The 21,255-nt window shown below is 37.8% G+C and overlaps 2 protein-coding genes across 2 annotated transcripts in view; one reads left to right on the plus strand and one right to left on the minus strand.

Moving 5' to 3' along the window:
* The first annotated feature begins 487 nt into the window (after positions 1-487).
* Positions 488-14,575, plus strand: RTRAF (RNA transcription, translation and transport factor). The gene is made up of 8 exons (XM_006191166.3): positions 488-654; positions 2,181-2,305; positions 4,428-4,527; positions 8,913-8,999; positions 9,881-9,969; positions 11,958-12,026; positions 14,106-14,154; positions 14,253-14,575. The coding sequence occupies exons 1-8, from the start codon at positions 594-596 to the stop codon at positions 14,405-14,407; spliced, it is 735 nt and encodes a 244-aa protein (XP_006191228.1). The 5' UTR covers positions 488-593; the 3' UTR covers positions 14,408-14,575.
* Positions 14,576-14,687: 112 nt separating this feature from the next.
* NID2 (nidogen 2) overlaps positions 14,688-21,255 on the minus strand; it is a 60,466-nt gene continuing 53,898 nt past the window's right edge. Inside the window, exons 16-21 of the mRNA XM_032482035.1 lie at positions 19,638-19,767; positions 18,980-19,151; positions 18,015-18,172; positions 16,674-16,797; positions 15,663-15,775; positions 14,688-15,394 (exon numbers count right to left, since the gene is read on the minus strand). Of these exons, the coding sequence (XP_032337926.1) occupies positions 15,384-15,394; positions 15,663-15,775; positions 16,674-16,797; positions 18,015-18,172; positions 18,980-19,151; positions 19,638-19,767 (708 nt within the window). The 3' untranslated portion in view covers positions 14,688-15,383. The remainder of the gene's footprint in view (positions 15,395-15,662; positions 15,776-16,673; positions 16,798-18,014; positions 18,173-18,979; positions 19,152-19,637; positions 19,768-21,255) is intronic.

The following is a 21,255-nucleotide window of genomic DNA, read 5'->3' on the forward strand; positions in this document are numbered from 1 at the left end:
TTCCAGGTTTCCGGCTTCAAGATTCCGTGGTTGCTGGTGATGTCTAGAGCTATCACTAGTATTACCGTTGTATGTTTACCTGTGAATCACTCCCAACTAGTCGGAAAGGAACCTTGCTAAAAGTCTTTGTATTAGTGGTGTTAGAAAAGTACCTATTTTGTAGGAGGCATATAACAACTAAATGAATGAATTAATACAATGAAAATACTAAACAGTTTGTATGATCCAGTAAGACGTATGGCCGATAGTAGAAATTCTAAGTATTCTTTTCCCTGTAGGTTGTATCAAGACGGCGAGGTAAGCAAGAGGTAACTGACTCTCGGTTGCTTTCTGTCTATTGTACAAATAGGAAGCTGACAATAAAGTTTATTTGAGCGTCGACGTGCCCAGACGTGGCCCCGCCCCCCGTCCCCAGCCGCGATTGGTGGGCATCAGCTGTTCCTAAGCCACGATTGGCTAAGGCTGCCGTCATTTCGGAGCGTCCCGACGCCCGACCGCCTTCTCGCCGCGTCGCCGGTGCTTGCGCCGCCCTCTCCTCCTTGCCTCTCCTCTCCCGGCCGAAACCCGGGGGACCGGAGCAAGCTGCCGGGACCATGTTCCGACGCAAGCTGACGGCCCTCGACTACCACAACCCTGCCGGCTTCAACTGCAAAGGTGAGGCGCCGGCTCTGGGCCGACCGCGCGTCACTGGCTCCTCGGGCCTCCGCTCTTTATTGCCGGCACCCGGGCTCCCCACCCGGACCGTCCGCGGCCTTGTCTCCCCCGGGCTCCTCTCCTCCCGGCCGCCCAGCGGCCTTTCCGCTTCCCTCCCTGGCTTCGCAGTCCCATCACCCGTTCTTGCCTCGGCATCGTCACTTTCTGCACTTAGTAAACTCTAGAGGCCACCTCCAACTCCCGCCCGCACCCTTAGCGCCCTAGAGGGAAAATCTTACGCTTTCTAAATTAGCGTCGTGGTTCCCGGGTAATTGGGCGATACCTTGAACACCTGTGGGCTTGCGCGGTGCTGGGATAACGACGAAGGTGCTGAGTAACTTGACTAGTTTCCTGCCCGCCAGGAACTAAGGGGTGGGGGGCAGTCGGAACCCTTCCAGCAGTTTGAGCTGAAGATGTAATGAAGTCTGCGTCTGACAGTGTTGGGGTGAGCGTGTATAGTAATGTGCTAATTGCAGTGTGTGGGATGTGCAAAAGAAAGTTAATAGCAGGTGAGCGGGGCGGTTAAATTGTAAGTAAAAAGGTATTTTGGATTTCACAGCATTAAAATTGTAAAACAAACAAACAAACAAAACACAAAACCCCATCGCTACTCATTTTCTTCCGGAGTTCCTTGGCCTGTGGTAGACTAGTAAGTTTCAAAGTGATGGAGTGTAAGCTGGGATGTTCAGACCATTGTGTAATTCTTCAAACTTCATAAAGGAGGCCTGAATTTGAATTCAAGCTTGAATTTTGAAATTGGAAATAATTTCTAAGCAGGATAACAGAGTTTTGTTGATCTCCTGTAGAAGCTTATCAATTTATAGAAGCTAGACGAGAAAGGTTTAGTGACGGTAGAGCTTAGATCTGGATTTGAATCTTTTGAGTCTCAGTTTTCTCACTTGTAAAATGGGGACATTACCTATCTCAAAGGGGAGGATTAAATGAAACAACATATGCGCTTTTTCATGAATGCATTTAAGGTGCCATAACAGTAAATGACAATAGAAGTTAGTATCTTCTCTCTGTTTTTAATTTCTTATAATTTATCACTATAAATTTAACCTTGCCCCATCCTCTCTCGCCCTCTTCCCTAAAGGAACTGGGCTAATAACTGATACTTAAATAGCAAAACTATATGCCAGATACTGTTTTTATCCTTAAATATTTCACTTAATCTTCTTAACAACCCTATGAGGTAAGTTCCGTTGTTACCCTCATCTGTAGCTCTAGAATCTGAGGCACAGAAAATTGAGGCGATCAGCTCAAGTTCACACAACCACTGAGTAGAGCCAGAATTTGAATTCGGGCCAGGATATGAACAACATTTTTAATCTGTTAATCCAAAGTCTGTTCTTTCAACTCCTACCTCAAGCAGCTCAAGTAACTTACAATTTTGGAGTTAAAAAATTCCACAAGACCATTTATTTCTGGAGAAGGAAGTGTTTTACCTAGTGCTTCTAGTGATTTATATGATATTTTTATTGCAGATGAAACAGAATTTAGAAACTTTATTGTTTGGCTTGAAGACCAGAAAATCAGGCACTACAAGATTGAAGACAGAGGTAATTTACGAAACATTCACAGCAGTGACTGGCCCAAGTTCTTTGAAAAGGTAATGAATTAGAAAGTAAAGTGAAAAGTACAGAGAGCTTTTGTAAAAATTATATGAAGGCAGACAAGCTTAAAATTACTTTGTTCTCTTAAAGTAAATACAAGTAATAATTATCAGTGTTAGAAAAGCTGAATTTCAGAGGTTTAACTTTATTCTTACCATACTTTTTGTTTTTAAAGCAAACTATATTATCTCTTCTTATCAAGCATTCAGTGTTAGATAGAAATAATTTTGTCCAGAAACAAAGGTGAGGCTTCTTAAATAAACAGTGACATATATTCTACAAATGGTAAAAATGGTCAAAATCAGAAGTTGTAAGTAACATTAAAAATGTAGCAAAAATACACTTATGGTATTATATTAAAATGAGACATTATTGACATGCTTGAAAACTAAGATTATGTCTTGTTTATGCTGGTATTTAACATTCATAGTTGTCCCTTGTGTACAGCAGAAATAATCCTAAAAAGATCTGTATTTCTTATTTTTGTGTCTGGAATAACTTTCCCATTGACTTACTTGAATTTAGTAACATTTTGGAGAAAACAGAGTTGTTTTCAAATTAGACTATAAGTCACATTTTACAGTATTATTTACATTAAGCATTTTCATCAACTTTATTACTTAATGAGTAAGATCCTTTCCTTTAAAAAAATGAAAAGTGGCTAAATTTTTCATTTATTGGAACAAAGTGTTTGGCTACCTTTCTCCTTAGAGACTATGAATTAGGAGATTGTATGTTACACCCTGGCTCTGTGACCGTGGGCAAGTTTATAAACCTTTCTGTGGCTCAATATTGTTATCAATAAATGGGGATAATAATGGTGCCTATCTCATATGGTGGCATGTATTGTTAATGACAGATATATACCTGTGTACCTGTTCACAGAAGTGTCTGGCCCATATTGAGTGCTATGTATTTGTTAATTTCCCTGCCTCTTGTGCTATTATGGCTACTACTGGGTTGTTTTTGTTTGCTCTTAAATATTTTTGAAAATTTTGATAGATTTCTTAAGACTTTAAAATACATTGTTTGGATTTTATATTTGCTTATATCACATCTTATTTATGGCCCATTCATGTGTAGAAGACAATACAGAGTTCCACATGTGGAAAAGTGTTTGAAGAATATGAAAAATTTTCTGATGAAAAATACCCTGAAATGACAGTAAAGTAGGATAACTTAAATATATTGGAACTTAGAGAGATACTATCCTTTAGAATGGTCTCTTTGGAATGATGGTGTCATTGCTTAAAGCTTATTTGGAACTTCCTTTGGAATTACTTTTAGATTGGGAGACATCTTTTGAACATCCTTAATGTTGACAGTTTTTTATACTTTGAAGGTGGATTTGCTTTTTGCATTATGACTAAATCTTGTGAATTAGGTGCTTTTTCTTTTTCTTTCTTTCTTTCTTTCTTTCTTTTTTTTTTTTTTTAGGCAGGGGGATAAAATTTTTGGTTAGAAAATGAGTTATGACTAAAAAAGTGCTGACTAATTATCTCCAAAATGATTTCCAAAAGTGAGTTCCAAAAGTTTTGAGTGATAGCATTATTGATGGAACTAGATTTTAAGCTCCTAAGAGACTCATTTGAAGGACAATATTCATTTGAATAAACAGTTTCTGACATTTATTCAAAACCTTGGTTACATTATACATGTAATGGCTTACTTTATTCAGTGGCATTTCCACAATATGAAAGCTGAGTTTTAGGTAATAACTGGGGTTTTTCTACTAGTATCCTCCTTTTTATTTAATAGCTCTGTTTTAAGACCTAGAATCAAAGTTTAGGTTCAGGTCCCAGGATTTAAGTTGTGTAACTGTCAGCACTGTTAACCTCTAGGCCTGTTTTCTCATCTACAAAGTGAAAAAGTTGTTCTAAATCAGAGGTGCCCTACCTGGAATCTGCGAAAGTAAAAATTTCAAAAAGCATGATGGAAATACTTCATTTTTTTCTTAAGCTGTACACTTAAATGTTTCCTTCCCTATATAATTGCATCAAAATCTTGATAATATATATGTTAATAAGAAGTTCTTAGAGATCTAAAGTCTCTTTCAGCTCTACCATTTTTGATTTTGTGACTTTATAGTAATAATGAAACCAGGTTTTTTCCTCGCAGTATCTCAGAGATGTTAACTGTCCTTTCAAGATTCAAGATCGACAAGAAGCAATTGACTGGCTTCTTGGTTTAGCTGTTAGACTTGAATATGGAGATAACGGTATGTTTTGTTGGGGAATGTGTGTTTTAAAGAGAGGGAGAGGAAATGTGGGAAAGGAGGAGTGTAAAAATGTAGAGAACTTGCTAGTTTGTGTTTTGTTTTACCTTTGTTTTATTTTAAGTTTTGTACATCATCGTCTCCATTTACAGTGTCTATTTAAAAATGTACTTTTTGTTTGTAATCATTCTTCCATATCCAACTCCCAACCCCCAACTCTCAAATTGTTTAGGACAGAATTTTCTTTTCTAGAATTGGAGTCTCCTTATCGTAAGGTTTTAAAAGCACTGTTTTTCATTGGTATTTAGATTTTTCTTTTAGAATTTGGAAGTGATGTCTTCTCACAAAGTCACATTACTTTGGTGAATCTGCCCTCTTTCACAGTCTGCACCATAGCCTTTCAAGTTCACTTGTTGCTACTGTCCCAGAATTGATAGGATTTCCAGTGTTGGTTGCAACAGGTAATTTCACAAGAGACTGAAGTAGACATCTGAGGCAAATACGTACTTTAGACCAAAATCTATTATTGATGTTTAATGTTATTTTATTATGGATACTCATATTACTGGAAGCTTTTGAATATTAGTACCTGTAGTAAAAATAGTTTGCCAATAAACTTTTTTTCTCATTAGGCCCTTTCATTTTGAAAGGCCTGCCAGCACCTAAATGTAAGATCCGATTATCTTATCTTACCTCCATTGTCTGCATTTTGTATTCTCTTTTGTGGGACTGTCAGTTCCAGTCCTTTTAATCATTTGCTTTTTAAGCCGTTTTATTATCTTTGGTTTCTCCCTTTTCCTCCCATCCTGTTCCCATCCATCTTTTCCCATGTCTGTTGTATCTTTTCTTCTCCAGCCCCACTGCTGTCACCCTAATCCAGGCTCTTGTCACTTGCTGCTTAGATTATTGTAGTATCTTTTGTTCTAGTCTCCCATCAGTGTCACCCTTTATTCCCATCCACATGGCCCACCACGCTTTTTTGAAACATTAATATTTCTAAATGTTACGCTTTGTTTCCAAAAAAAATAGCTCATTTTATATTATATATTCGGAAACACCATTGCTTTCTCATTTTCTATAGAAGGAACTCCAAGCTCCTGTGCCTGGTATTCAGAGCCTTTGATAACTGGTGTCCAACCAGGATTCACATACTTGCCATTCCAGCCAAAACTGGAATAATGCTGTTTCCTGTTTACATGTCCCTTTCCCCTCTCGTCCTCTATTTCTTTGCTTACACTGTCCCCTTAGCTAATAGGCTGTTTCTGTCTATCTCTACATGTCTAAATCCTGCCCATCCTTGTACGATGCAGCTCACATGCCCCCTTGCAGCAATGATATTTCCTTCTAAACTTTAATAGCTTTTAACTCTATACCTTTTTAAGTCATTCACCACTTTCCATTTTGCTTACATCTTACTTGCTCCACTAAATTGTAAGCTGATACTCAGCTTTGTTTCCTACATGGTACCTCTGTTAGTTTCTATTCTTGCTGTAACAAATTACTGCAAACTCAATGACTTAAAGTAATTTATTATCTTACAGTTTTAAAGGTCAGAAGTCCAACATCTGTCTTAGGACTAAAGTCAGTTTGTCGACAGGGCTGGTTCCTTGTGGAGGCTCTAGGGGAAGATCCATTTCTTTGTCTTTTCCACCTTCTAGAGGCTGCCTGCATTCCTTGACTCTGGCCCCTTTTTCTTCAAACCTAGCAGCATAGCATCTTCTAATCTCTCTCTGACTCTGCTTTCACTGTCACATCTTCTCTGACTCTGATCCTCCTGCCTCCCTCTTATAAGGATGCTATGATTACATTGGGCCCACCTGGATAATCCAGGATAAACCCTACCCCCATTGCCCTGGTCTTTGATTTAATCACACCCACAAAGTGATTCATACATTCCATGGATGGGAATGCAGGCATCTTTTCGGGGGGGAGAGGTCATGATTCTCTCTGCCACAGTACCTGACATAGTTTCTTGTGTACAATAGATATACTTACCAACTTTAATAAATGTTTGGAAGATGTAGTTTACGAATGTTTATATACACTGATGTGGAGCATCAATCAGCTATTTTTTTGCTGGTACCTCAGACAAATTTCAGATGCCTTTTGGCAGAAATCTTAAGGAAAGCTCTAAGATTTTTTCTTTAGAGCCTTTGGCAAAATCTATCTATTCTGGTCTGAGTTGGTAGGAACCCTATGTTGGTTATTTGCAACAAAGTATTTTCCAACTTTTCAAGTGTTTTTCAGCTATTCCCACATAAAATTATAGTCACATCTCAGTTTCTCCTTATTTACCCTTGTTTAGTACACTTGTCCCATTTTTATAATATTTCAACTTAGATTATCTGGGTACCAAGAACACTAGGTGCCATATGAATGTGTATCCCTATAGTTGACTGTGACTCTTGAGCACAATTATTTCTCAGTGACAGCATGGTCTTTTTTAATGGATAAAAGAGACTTGAGTTTGTATCTGAAACACTGCCCCTTATCAGTAGGAGGCACTGTTGTTCTTTTGTGGTTTTACATTAATATGTTGCATTTTTCTTGACTTTCAAGTTACTTAAAATTTTTATTCTTATTTGATAAAACCGTTTAAAATTTTTATTACTTGTGCCTTAACATTTTTAAAAGCCTTTTACTAGCTTATCAGTTAAGGTGATTAAAATCTGACTTAAATTCTTTTAACTTTTTTGACATGATTTCAGATTTACAGAAAGGTTGCAAGAATAGTAAAGAATTTTTACACACCCAGATTCTGCAAAAGTTATTAACATTTTACTTCATTTGCCATTCTTCTCTCTCTATATATACACATACCCATAATTTTTTCTAAACAATTTGATACTAAGTTGTAGATTCTCTTTTACCCTTAAGTACTTTAATTTGCATTTGCTAAAAAATGTCATTGTCTTACATAACTACACGATTATCAAAATCAGGAAATTAACTTTGATTCTTTGTTTTCTATAGATGTTATCCACATTTCACCACTTGTTTCAGTAATGTTCTTTATAGTAAAAACAAAAATCTCCAAAGCAGTCCCAGATCATGTGTTGCATTCAGTTGTCCTATCTCTCTGTTCTCCTGTAATCTGGAATAGTTACTCAGTCTTCGTGCTTCATGACACTGACATTTATTTTGTAGAATGTCCCTCCATTTGGGTTTATCTGGTGTTTCCTTATGATTAGATTCAGGGTTTGCAATTTTGTTAAGAATAACAGAAGTGGTGCTGTATTCTTTTAAGTGCATCGAATCAGGAGGCTTGTGTTAGTGATGTGCCCAAATACTGGTCATGCTATTGCGATCACTTGGTTAAGCTTTCTTCACTGTAAAGTTAACTATTTTTTCCTTTGTAATAAATCGTATCTTGTGGGGAGCTACTTAGAGATGATGTCTGTGTGTTTTGCTCCTCAAACCTTCTCCCTAGCGTAGCATCCATTTGATGATTCTTGCCTGAGTCAATTATTACATTGCCTGCGGTGGCCAGAAGGTGTTTTTCTAATTCTATCATTCCTTCTACATTTGTTTGTTGACTTCCCACTGTAAGGAAGTGCTTTTCCCTTCTCGCCAATTTATGTTTGTTTATTCAAATCAGTATAGATATATGGATTCTTGTACTCAACGGCTTATCCTTGTTTTCATCCTGTATTTCGATATTTACATTGTTCCAGATTTGGCCAGTGGGAGCTCCTTTAAGCTAATTCCTGTCTGACTTAAATTTGAATGCTTTTATTTTTCCTTTTGTTTAATTAGCAAGTCATACAAGCACTATAGCCAAAGATGGCATCTTGGGCATTAAGTTTAGTGAATGACTACTAGACATTTTTATTTGTAGAAGTCTTTTAAAATACTAAGTATTTTTCAAGTGAAAATAATAAAATCTACTTTTGGAATTCTGCGTTTTAAGTCTGTAAAATAAGTTCAGGTTTGTATATGATGCTGTGTTTGAAGTGCTGATTTTTTTAGAAAGCAAGGTTTTTGGATTCTGTATACAGCATTCAAAAGAAGATTTGGGAAGAAATTTACTTTTTAGGGAGTTTGTTTTAATCTCATCTAGTCTATACTTACCCTCCTCCCAATCTTCTAGCCCTACCATGTTTCAGAGGAAGCTGAAAAGCAAACTCTCTACTAAAACTTAAAATATTTGAAATGTTTTAAGAAATGATAATGAAAAGATATGTTGAATATTCCAGTAATCATTTTAGCGTAATCAAAAAGCTACAGTCATTGTCTTCAAGTAGATTTTTTTTATAGCAAAACATAATTTTGAATGGACGAGTTGTCTTATGCTTATAACCAGTTTGGCTCAGTTGAATTCAGTAAATAAACATTGTTTTACCTTGGAAGTTGAAGTTCTACAAATTGTATTTTTGCCTATTTTACAGCTGAAAAATATAAGGACTTGGCACCTGATAATACAAAAAATGCTGACAATGCAGCTAAAAATGCAGAGCCATTAATCAATTTGGATGGTAAGTATATAAATGCATAAAAAAAGATCACCAACATTTTTGGTTCCTTAAATGTTTTTTTACTTCCTCGAATGAAGTCTGGGTTTACCTGGTTTTAGTAAATAAGAATGTTTCATGCAGACAGTATTTGTATTGGTATTTTATGCTCTGTGATGTTTTTTATTGTCAGTTACAATGTGCTTTCTCCCTCCTCTTCTAGTTGAATATCTGAATGTTAAAATTCTTTGATCTTATAGTAACTTGGGGGTTTTGATTTGTATTTAGTCATGGTGGTGATTACCTTCCTGGGTGCAGAAAATATTTTTTCTAATTTAGTGACACTATGAGACAAGTGGTAAAATTTTTCATTATTTTACATCCCAGATGTCTGTAAGTAATTCTCCCTTTAAAAGTATTAAGATTCTAATTACTTAGATTATAATATGTTAAATATTCTTTCATTAAGTGTGACCTATAATTTATGAGTTACCCTTAAGAATTAATAAGCTGCTTGGACACTCTAGAGCTGCTGCTTAGAGAAAAGGTTTTGGGAAAACTGTCCATTGAAGGGAATCTTATGTATTAAAATTAATAGCGTTGGGAAGAAATGTTAATTATAAGTGCTAGATAAATGGGCCTTGTGGGAAAAGTTACAGGATAAACCTCATGTGAGTTAATTTAGTCATTTATTGGATTACTCAGTTGGTCAATTAGAGGAAAGACCATTGATCTCGTCAATTTGCCTAATGGATGATGCCCCTTGCTGCTTTTGTCAGCAGCAGTTGTAGAAATTAGGACACTTGTTACTAGAAAATAAAAATTTTTTAAGTTTATATGTTTATATATGTGTCTATAATTACATGCTTGCAGAGCTGTAAGTTTCCATTTTTAATCTTTTATAGTAAATAATCCTGACTTTAAGGCTGGTGTAATGGCTTTGGCTAACCTTCTTCAGATTCAGCGTCATGACGATTACCTGGTAATGCTTAAGGTCAGCTTCATATTCTTGATTCTTGACAGAAACTCTATATAATTTTAAAAACTCTTTCATTTTCTAAAAACTGATACTTAAATCTGTGGTTGAATGACTAAAATGTGGAGGAATGTGGAACATAAAGCATATTTCATGAATTTATCAGTTTTAGATTACCTAGTACCTAACTAATATCAAAGAGTGTTTACTATGTGCCTGCCACTGTGCTAAATCCTTTGCAAAGATGATCTCATTCAGTTCTCCCAACAGAGGTAGGTAACTTTTTTTTTTAATATGTATGTGAACAAACTGAGACTTAATGAATAGATAATGTTCAAGATGATACAGAAAACTATAGTCAGGATTTTAATCTAGGCGTTCAACCTTGTGATCCATTCTTTTTCCTATATCACCCCACTTCTGTTTAATCCTTTTTAATGATTCATGGTCTGTATTCATTAAGAATGTGAAAAATGCCAAATTAGTAGTGGTGAATTTGGTCAAAAACATATACCCCCAAATCTCTTTGAGTAATGAAAGTTTGTTTTCAGTTCCACATCCTACATAGGCCACTAAGTTCATATCAGGGAACCCCAGTGGTCTGAAAGAGGTCTTCTATTTCTGAGAGGAAAAACAGTCATAAGATTTATGTTGGGTGATTATAATAGTCTAGTGGTGTTAGGAGAGGGAGCAGGGGAGTGGTACTTAAGATAACAGACTTGGAGGTTATTTTAGAAATTATTTTATGAGAAATTAAAGAGCTTTATTTTAAACTGCCTTACAGGATATTGAAAATTTTCACTTTCCACAAGAGATTAAACCATAATTTATTCTTTTTAGAATTGTATGTATTAAATGACAATTGTAACAAGGGAAAGACTATTCTGTTCCTAAGTTGTAATTCTTTATACTGAATATGATTGTTAACTTGGATTTTCTCAACTCAGATTGTATGCCAAGAGACAAAAGTTGTTTTTAATGAAATTTAGCTCTTTCAAATTTAGCTTGTTCCTTACTCAGGCACTTACAGAAATTGCTTTGGAAAAGTTCTACAGTGGTCATGTCAGTTTTAGTCGTAAACTGAGAGGAAAAACGGTGTTAGCATATTTGGGGTGCTAAAATAAAAGTCTGCTATAATCAAAAGCTTTGTAAGATTCTAATCCTAGTGGCACATTTGTCCTTTGGAGTTATTTTAAGAAGCATTCAAGCAATGCATGGCAATATGAAAAACATCTTCATAGGTTTGCCAAATGTGAGAGTACATTGACTGGACTATTTTTAATACATTAGCAATCACTGTTAAAGCTTGGTTTAATTATTTTTTTTTCAAAAGTAGCATTTGGTTTGTGTTTATTATGAAAAATTATTTTTCAAGTTTTCCCTTTTTGGGGGGTTCTATCATCCACTAATTAGAAATCCATTTTAAAAAATCTTTTTGAGTGTGTTAGCATGTGCAGGTGCAGGTGTGCACTTGGTCTGCCATGGTAAAATGCCTTGGTAATGAAAAAAACAATATGGTCTGTAAGATCTGAAAACATCTTACTGTAATAAAGTGAAGAAAGCAAGGACAGTGTGCGTGATATGCTACCCTTTGTGTCAAAGATTGCTTTTGTGTGAGTGCATGTATCCCTGAGCATGCTTATAATTTGTACGTCCTTGTGAGGATTCACAAGGGTCTGGTAGCAATAATTATTTTCTGAAGGGGATGGCTGAGGCTTGGAGTAAAAGAAGATCTACTTTTTCACCAGGTACCCTTTTTTAACCACACACATAAATTACCTATTCAAAAAATGTTTGTAATTGTTTTGAACATCATTCCACATTATTAAATGTTAAAAGTGAAAACTTTCATTACAATAGCTAAATTTTTATTTTTAATTTACTAGGGAGTTTGTTGGTGAATGAGGCCTTTCTGATTTCATCAAATTGGGCATCCTTATTCTGTAGACTCAGAAGAAAAGATGATAGCCAACAAAAAGTAAAAATAATATTTTTTGGTTTCTTAGGCAATTCGCATTTTGGTCCAGGAGCGCCTGACACAGGATGCAGTTGCTAAAGCAAATCAAACAAAAGAGGTATGTATTTTTAAAATAAATTCTAAATTATTACTGAAAGTTTCTTTTGGTTGTCATGAGGTTAAACTTTGCGTGAGAATATTAAGACAACTATTCTGTATTAGAACTGCCCAGAGAAAGGATAACTGACTTCAGTGGGATTGAATTTGAATCTTAGGCAAATTGTATCCAGTCATTTTTCAGTGAAAAATGAACTTCATGTTTATCTCACTTCATTACCTTAGAGAAGCTACCAACAGTACATCCACAGTCTGCCAGAACAAACCACTGCATGTGCCTAGTTAAGGTTTATTTAAAAGAACTTACCCTTGTGAAATTTACTGGGTTATGTTGACTAATTAATTGCTAGAAAATAGGACGCACCTTCTCTTTTTTTTCTACCTAAGTCTTTACCTTCACCCTTTTGTTTCTTCAGAGAAATTTATTCTCTTTTTACTGTTTTTTAGCGTAAACCATGAGAAAGTATGTTGCTAATAATTCTGGGTTAGATGAACTGTACCAGGAATCCAAATGCCCCTAAAGTCTCATTGACTCGGGGGTGGTGCCGAGTCCTCAGGGGTTAGCAGCTGCAGCCGTCTGATAGTGTCCCCACCTGCTATATGTTCAGTGAATGTTTCTTCTATTGTGCCTCCCCCTGCTCTCTAGCTCCCCAATGTCTTCTGTCCTCTGGCCCAACAGTGTTAAAGGGTTATTAACGCCAGGGCAGTGTAGTCCCTTTTGAAAGATACTCAGTTTCTTTTAAAAGTTGTTATTGGCTTATTAATTATGTATGAATCAGGCCACTGGAAATTGGATTAAAGATCAGCTTATTTCACCCACACTATAGAACAGACAGTAAATTGTTCTGGCATAATAAAATCATCCATTTGTCATTCAGCAAAACTATACCTTTGGTTTGGAAGGCAGGGCAGATGAGGTCATAGCCAAATCTCTTTGCTCCTGTTCACAAAGTAAAATTCAGTTTATTTTCAGTGCTCTAAATAAATCTTACCTTAAATGTCATCTCAGAAGATACTGTGCTATAATATAACAAGGAAAAAGTTATGTAGTTTTAGTGTTCTTGTTTGTAATCATTCATAACTAGCCTTTGGGGGCTTGTGGTCATCTTCAGGGGTAGCTGTTCTAGGTGGTCTGTTGGCAGACAAAGGGAAAACAGACCGAGGATGACACAGAAAGCTACTGAGTACAGTTCTGCTGTTTAGTTTCTTACTCACTGAATTTTCATACTCATTTGTTTCTTCACGTATATAACGCATTAGTAATTTTAAAGCATTTGGAGTCTGGATAGATTTGCATTAATAGATTAGGCAAGAATTGAGTAGTGGCAATTTAGCATTTGTAATATTGAAAGTGTAGTGACTTTTTTACCTAGTGATGATTTATACAGTATTATCAACAGAAAGTCTAGATTGCCTTTCCTCATTTTTTGTTTGATAATTATTGTGAACTGTGTACAGTTTGGCATCATCATAGTCACCATCTTTGGGATATCTATATGTAGGTGGTGACTGGTTAATGAAATGGTTTAGATTCTGTTCATTTTCCTAAACCATTTCAAAGTAACTTTAAATGAAATATTGAAAGTTAAATTATATATAGGTAACCTGGTAAGTATCATGCTGGTAGAAAAAATAGTTATGTATATTTTAGATTTGTACAATTCATAAAGACAGATTAGTGTGCTCAGAAATAAACTTGTTTGAGCAAAAGCTAAGTAGCCCTCTTGGCCCTGCGCACTGCTGCCTACTGCTCTAAAATGGGGTGACAGCAGCCATGCTCAGCCTTCCTTCCATAGCAGTAGTGACAGCACTGCTGCAGACAGGGGCTGTCGTTTATACAAGGATTGGGTTGGGTATGGAGCTGCTTTCCCACTTGCATGTAAAGGCCGTTCTTTCCTAACTAGTTGTAGTAGGAAAAAACTTGCTCATTAAAAGGCAAATTTAAAGAGAAAAATTCTCAGGCATCTTGCCATTGCAGCTGAAAGGGTTAAAATAACAGTAACTAGCTGCTTTTCACTTTGAGGGAAGAAAATGTGGTTCTTAACTGAAGTCTCATTGTGTCCTTTTTTCCCCCCTCAAGGGTTTGCCTGTTGCTTTAGACAAACATATTCTTGGTTTTGACACAGGAGGTAAGTGATTTTAATTCAAACTATTTGGAGGAAATGAGGGAATGAATGATCTTTAAATATAGAAGTTACTGATAAATGCGGTGTTTCTTATGAAACAGATGCAGTTCTTAACGAAGCTGCTCAGATTCTGCGGTTGCTGCATATAGAAGAGCTCAGAGAGCTACAGACAAAAATTAACGAGGCCATAGTAGCCGTTCAGGCGATTATTGCTGATCCAAAGACAGACCACAGACTGGGGAAGGTTGGAAGATGAACATTTTAGGATTTCAGCTTCTCACCTACTTAGTACAGTTGGGAACCACGTACACTCGGGCATGTGTTTGGAAATGTCATGTTTTCGAGGGACGAGTCCCAGAAAACTGACTATGTTCTAGAGATTTACCATCACTGCTTTTTCTTTAATAAAGTTGGGGCAAGTGAATTTTTTTGACTGTGTTATGTATCTATAATTAATCTGCTTCCTCCCTTGTCGTTTAGGTGCATGCCACCTCCCTCAACTTTGTTATAGACAATACAGATCTTCAAGTCACAGGAAAACTTAAAATATTTTATTGGTGTAATCTAGAAAATTTGAGAACTGTTACATCTTTGGTATTTATGTATATATATAAATGTAGTAATGTCTGTGGATAATTCTATAGAGGGACTTACAGGATTAGAAATACAAATTGAAATATTCTAGCACCTTTTGATATAAATAGAAATGCACACTGATGCAGAGGTAAAAAAAAAAAAAAAACTTAGAACCTTTGTTGGGAAACTATAAATAAGTTGGTTCTTTCCCAATCAGTTCTGCATAGCCTTCTCTACCTACATCAAGGTTTAGGATCTTTAGGAGTGTATTTTTATACTGATCACATGTGCTTTAATTTCTTGGCCAGAAAGAATGGATAGCAAAAATCAGATTTAGGGTCTTAACTTGTTCTAGTTGGTTCTTAATTGATTGAATTTGACCGTTTAAGTAGAATATAAGTGTTTATAAACATTGAATTAAAATTCTCTTACCTTTTTAAAACTTGAAATAACTTGTTTTTAAAAATACAGTAGTAAAGATTGAGGTATAAATTTTTCACAAAATATAGTCTTTTTGCACTGAAAATGTTCATATTGTATATCCAGGAACTTCTCATGGCCAATTCCTTTTTCACTTTCTTCACCTTTGTTCGCAGTAAATGTTCTTTAGGGTCCAGATCCCGATTGTGAACGCCAAGTCCTTTACAAGGCCATATTTACTTTCTTCCTGTAGGGGGAGGGGACAGCATATTTTATAACCAAATTGCAAGTCTTTTAAAGGGGAGACAGCCTAATAGGCTGGCCTTTTTTGTATGTTTAGTTAAGCTAGGAAGACTCACAGCAGTAGACTGGTCACCCCCATTTGTTGGCCATTAGCTTGTTTAGCTCTCAGTGGCTCTCACTGGTGGTGGCAGCATCAGGCTAAGGGTAATCAGTTACCCGATCTATCCTCCACCCAACTGACCCAAAGGAGCAGCCTGCGCACATTCGTTTACCTGTTGGGCAGTAGGGGTAGACTGCAGTTATCCCGTAGAGATGAGATCGCTGCTCTGGGAGATACTCATCCATAAACTGGCCACTGTCTCTATTTACTGATATAACACCATCCCTGGTAACAGAAAGGAAGCGTGAATTCATAGGATTTCAGGTTGAATAGAAAAAGTCAGTTTATCAATGGAATCTCTACAAAACTTCTAGAGTCTATTTTTAAAATTAACCAATGAGTTCTAAATCAGATTCGGAAGATTTGTCTGTCTGTATTAGTGGTTCTCAAAGTGGTCCTCAAGCCAGAGTCGTCTGGTATCTTGTCAGCAATGCAAATTCTTGGGCTTCACTTCAGACCTACTGAGTCAGATTCTAGAGTGGGACCCATCAATATGGTTTTAACAAGAGCTTGGGATAATTCTGATGCCATGCCAAAATTTGAGAACCACTGGTCCAAATCAGTGTTCTCAACCCCAGCTACACACTGGAATTATTTGAGGATCTGTTAAAATACTGATGCCTGGGCCTCATGCCAGACCAGGTAAGTCAAAATACCTGGCGATGGGCTAGAAGGGCAGACGTCTATTTCCCAGCTCCTAGTCTAAGTTATGGTATTTTTCATTCTCCCTATGGGAAAACTAATTTGTCTAAATATGTCATTATTTTAAAAAATCAATTTAAATCATGTAACTAACTAAGCTACCTCATGGCATCACTTAAGGGTAGTCTTATCTTCTAAAGGTCAGATTTAGACTGTGCTTGCTTTTTGGATAGTTTATTAACAAATAGCTCTGTCACTTTAAAGCTACACGTGAGCAACACCATTAAATTTCTGGGTGATGTGGAAGTATGATTTTAAAAGCAGTAACACTTGAATGATGTTGTCGACTAACAAAGAGAATGAAATGAAAACGTCAGCAGAGGGCTTAATTACTAAAGTCACTTACTGACATTTGGTACAAGTGGTGTGTCCTCCAGAACAGTTTGCCTTTTCAGGCTTGACCACAGTGTGTCAGGCTCACCTTCTCCAGTCGGTGTGGTAGAAGTGGTCTGCGTAGCTGACGATGCTGAAGGGATAGTTGAGGTTGTTTTGAATGACACGCCGTCCAGTTCCGTCAGGTAGTGTGCACTCCAGTTTTTTAGTTCCTTTTAAAACATCAAAGAGGGGAAAGATCCTTTCATACCATGAGGAAAAAATCCTTTATTCCTTTACCAAAAATATTTTATTCCTATTGCAGTAATACGTTTTCCTGTTCTATTACCTGTCTTCAGTTTAATAGCCTTCTAGTTTTTAATGGAATTTAAACTTTTAAGCCTTTTTTGGAAGAAAGGTTTGCATTTACACAAGTCTCACTAAGTTTCTCCCAAAGTAGAACTTCAGAGATTAACTTTTTTTTTTATCACTGATGTAATTTCAAGTGTTAGCACATAAACTATAAACATAACCCTTGGTAAGTACTTGCCCTTTGTAAGCAGTATATAATAATAGTCATGGCTGCCTTTTAACTAAAATCCTTAAACTTTTTTTTAAAGAGTATATGATTTTCTAGGTAGGACTAAGAAGTAAAATGGCATGGCTCATCCTTTTCAGTGTAAATTTTGCATTGGTTAAACAAGTCAAGAATATACAAGTTTCACATTTCTCATGAAACCCTGATTTAAATTTCAAATACTTTTTTAAAATGTAACTGTTGTTTTGGGCAGCTGGGTTATAGTATGACCCACCCACATCATCATCCGTTTTATACGTGTAAATTTTTTAAGAACGGCCTTTTCCATATTCTTGAGTAAATACCTAAACATAGCATCTGTTCAGCTGTGCTCATAATAAAATCACACAACAGAAAGACAACCTGGGAAATGGCAACCCTAGTTTATTACTGAAGGAAGCCGCCCTGCCACATCACTTATCAAAGAATGTCCTCAGCATAACAGCTTACTGGCTGTTAAAATAACATTTATAAATGTTACGATACTGGCAAAAAAAAAAAAAAAGAATAACCCTTGTTAATTTATCTAAGCTTGTCCATTCCAACAGTGGGTGATACTTCTTTTTAACCTAAAAAGTAGGCCAAATGCTCGTGTAGGGGAAGGGCAAGCAGTACAAAAAAGAATAGGACATAGGCCTGGCCCTCAAACTCACCACCTGGTTCACACACATACACCCAAAACCTCAGGAAGTTCTTTGAGAATCATTATAAAGTGTTCTTTAAAAGTTTACATACCGAACAAAGTAGATTATTTGCTATACTGTTTTAAGCCAAAAGTTCTAAATGGAGGATTTGGTTACTGTAAGATCTGTTAGAGTGCTCGTACTCACGAACACTGCAGACTTCTGTATCTGCATGCCAGCAGTATGTTACCTGCATCTGCCCAGCAGAGCAGTTTGGAGAAGGGGTCAAAGGTTAAACCATTGGGCAGTCCAATGTCTTTATTCACTAGAATTCTTCTGTTTTCTCCGTCTAAAGACGACATTTCAATTTTAGGAGCTTCTCGGTTCCAGTCTGTCCAGTACAAGTTGCTGTGGATAAATGGAACAGAAAAATAAACACCTTCCTCAATGTATAGAACCTAATTTCAGAACCGTCTTTGAGGCTCTTCCCTAAGTATTTCTGAGTCAAAACCACTTTGCTGAGAATTTAAGCTGAAGATTATCCTTATGGATATGAAGGGTGTCTCTGGAATTTCATTTGCTAGAAACCCCATTAAATATGACGAGTTTCTCAAAGTATAGACATCCTCCCTGGTTCTAACAAGTACTGAAACACTGAGCAAGCTCTATGTCCCAGCTGATCTCAGCAGTTACCAAACAGGAAACATTGTTCTCTGGACTGTTGCCACAGCAACAACAAGGCCAGAGAAATGACATGCCTGATGTCTGAGCTTTGGTTACTCAGTCACTGTTTAAGGCAGGGTAACCTTACTGAGGTTCTAACACTGGGATTTCCTGCTGCTGAAAGAGAGAGACGCACTCAATTCCACTTTCACTGTTGTCTCGGGCCTTGCCTGGTCATCTGATCCAAAGTAGCCCCCAGTCCCTCACATACTCTGAATTCTCTGCACATCACAACATAGGCTTCATAAAGTTCCTTGCATATTCATGGGTTTACTATCTTGTTTCCTCCTAGTAGAACATAAGCGCCATGAAAGAACACACCGTGTCTGCATAGAACGGTGCCTGACACCTAGTAGTTCCTCAGTAAATACTGTCATTAACACATCTGAACTTGTATGCTCCCCTTCTGACCCTCCCTACACTGTACTTAGAATCCGAGGGCTTCAAATGAGGATCTACAGGTAATAGGAGAATGAGGGAAGCCCAGCCGACCCTCGGATTGGATCCACAGCGATGGCGCGGGGGTTCACCAGGTCCGTGTGGAAAAGGGCCCTGCGCTCAGAGCCGTCCAGCTTGGCCCTCTCTATCTTATCCAGGCCGCTGTCCGTCCAATACATCGTTCTACGGAAGTGGTCGATGGCAAGTCCTTCGGGGCTCATCAGACCTGGAAATACAACAAAGGCAGGACTAGAGCACTGGCAGCTGTGAAAGGTGAGCCAGAAGCAGAGACCAACTCTGAATGGTTGGGAAAGGAAAGAAAGTTCTGCGAGTCCTTAAGTTGCAGAAACCAGGTCAGTAGGGGAGCAGATCCTTTATTACTTTTTCTGCCAGCTCTCGTTTCCTCCAGTCTAACCAGACTACCAGCCTGAGGGCACTGGGCGGGGGGAGTGACAGGCAGCATCAGCCACGGCCACACCCTGAATTCCTACAGCGAGCCCTTTGTACCGAGAGCCCCATCAAGAAGGCTCACCTTCCTGTTCATGTGTGAGTGTGCAGGTTTAGAGATTGTACAGCTCAGTAAAGTGACTTGCACAGAACTGAACCTGCCCCACTGGATAAAAATAGGAGACTTTGGCATAAAACAGGCAAATAACTTGGACTTCATAGAATGAAATGAAACAGGAAGTGTCCTCAGGGTGAAGCTGCTGACCTGAGTTAATGATGGTCTCGGGTTCCGCTCCTGGTTCCAAACTGGCACGGCTAATTGTCCGTCCAGCAACGTCCGTCCAGTACACCATCCTCTCCCGGCAGTCGTAGTCAATTCCCACAACGATGGAGCCCTTGGTGACAGAACACAGAATTAGAAGAATCAGGACAGCTTGCATGACCCCCGAGTTCACACTCAGCTACCTCACTCATGCGTGGCTACAGCGAACAACCCTGCAAGGTGTGGATTTATGGGCATCCGTGCACAGTGGTTAGGTGTGTGGTGATGGAGGCCAATTTCCTGGGGCCATTGCCAGGCTTGGCCACTTACTAGCTATGTGACTTTGGTAGTTAACCTCCATATGCCTTTGTCTCCTCAATTGCCACATGAAGGTAATAGTATCTACTTCATGTGGCTGCTATAAAAATGTATGCTGTGAATTCTTAGGAAGTGTCCTAACCAGTAATTAGTACACTGTAAGCTCTCAGTAAGCACTTTTTTTGTTGGTGGTAAAAACAAAAGCCATTTTGTGGAAAAATCAGCCCCTTCAGTGATTAGAGGACAAATGTTAGTCTCAGCAAAGTAGGTTCTTAATATCCCATTGGGCAAAAACTGACTCTCAAATGTTATCAGCACTTTTTGAAAAAGCCTTTCTGAAATTTGCCAACACAACAAAATCCTCCCCCCTCCCCTTTGACTATGAGATCTTCCTGCTACCTGAGGTGCCATCACCCCTACCCCCATCTCTGCGTCTTACTGCAAAGCAATTCTTTGTACTCTTAACATAAAAGAAAGTCTGCAATTTGATGGGTTAAGGAACTGAGGAATGGTGGTCACCTGACCCCTGGCTGGGGAGGTCTCCTGTCCTTCCTTACTGCCAAATAAATGACAAAGTCTTTTTAAAAATGTTGAGTCTATGATAGTCCTCTCAAACTCTGCACAGAAATTGCTTCATTCAACTTCCAACCCAGACTCTCGTTCTGAGAAGCCCAGCAGATGTGCGAGCCAACATCGAGGGGCCATCTGGCTGTCCCTTAGGTCATGCCAGCTCCTCGCTTGCCTAACAAAGCCTCCTTGTACTGCCTCTGGGAGGGGAGTCTGTACAAGAAACTACAAGCAGGATTAGGCTCCTGTGGAAAGTGGGCAGTTTATATGGGAGGACCTGAAGGTTAAGTATAATTTTAATTGAAAATTTAGAAGTCATCTGTGTCAGGCAAGGGTGCACATCCACATGGGCTTCCATTAACCTAGGGATTTCAAGGTTTCTTGGAGGCAGAAGTCCCAATTTAAATTTCCCTAAGATACTCTTATAACCCATATTCCATTTCTCTTTCAGTTCCACCACTACCACCTCATCAGAGGCAAGTTCAGAAATGCAGTGAAGCCATCTGACTTGACTAGAATAGATGGTTAGCTTGAGGTGATGACAATTTTCTTTTAGAAAAACTTACAAAACAGCGCTAGTGTTGGCAAACACACATACCCAATTTAAATCTTAAAAAGGAAGAAGAAAAACCCACATCCCACATCTTTTTCTGAACACTGGCTACCTCTAAACTTTTCTGGAACTGGATAAGGGGCTGTTCGTTAACGGGAGTAGATGTAAACATGGACACTAATG

Source organism: Camelus ferus, chromosome 6, assembly GCF_009834535.1.
Source record: "Camelus ferus isolate YT-003-E chromosome 6, BCGSAC_Cfer_1.0, whole genome shotgun sequence".
Classification (NCBI taxonomy): Eukaryota; Metazoa; Chordata; class Mammalia; order Artiodactyla; family Camelidae; genus Camelus; species Camelus ferus.

Coding starts and splice junctions, on each gene's coding strand:
- RTRAF (XM_006191166.3), top strand. CDS start 594: ATGTTCCGACGCAAGCTGACGGCCCTCGACTACCACAACCCTGCCGGC. Junction 2,306..4,427: donor GGCCCAAGTTCTTTGAAAAG/GTAATGAATTAG, acceptor TTTTCCTCGCAG/TATCTCAGAGATGTTAACTG. Junction 12,027..14,105: donor AAGCAAATCAAACAAAAGAG/GTATGTATTTTT, acceptor TCCCCCCTCAAG/GGTTTGCCTGTTGCTTTAGA.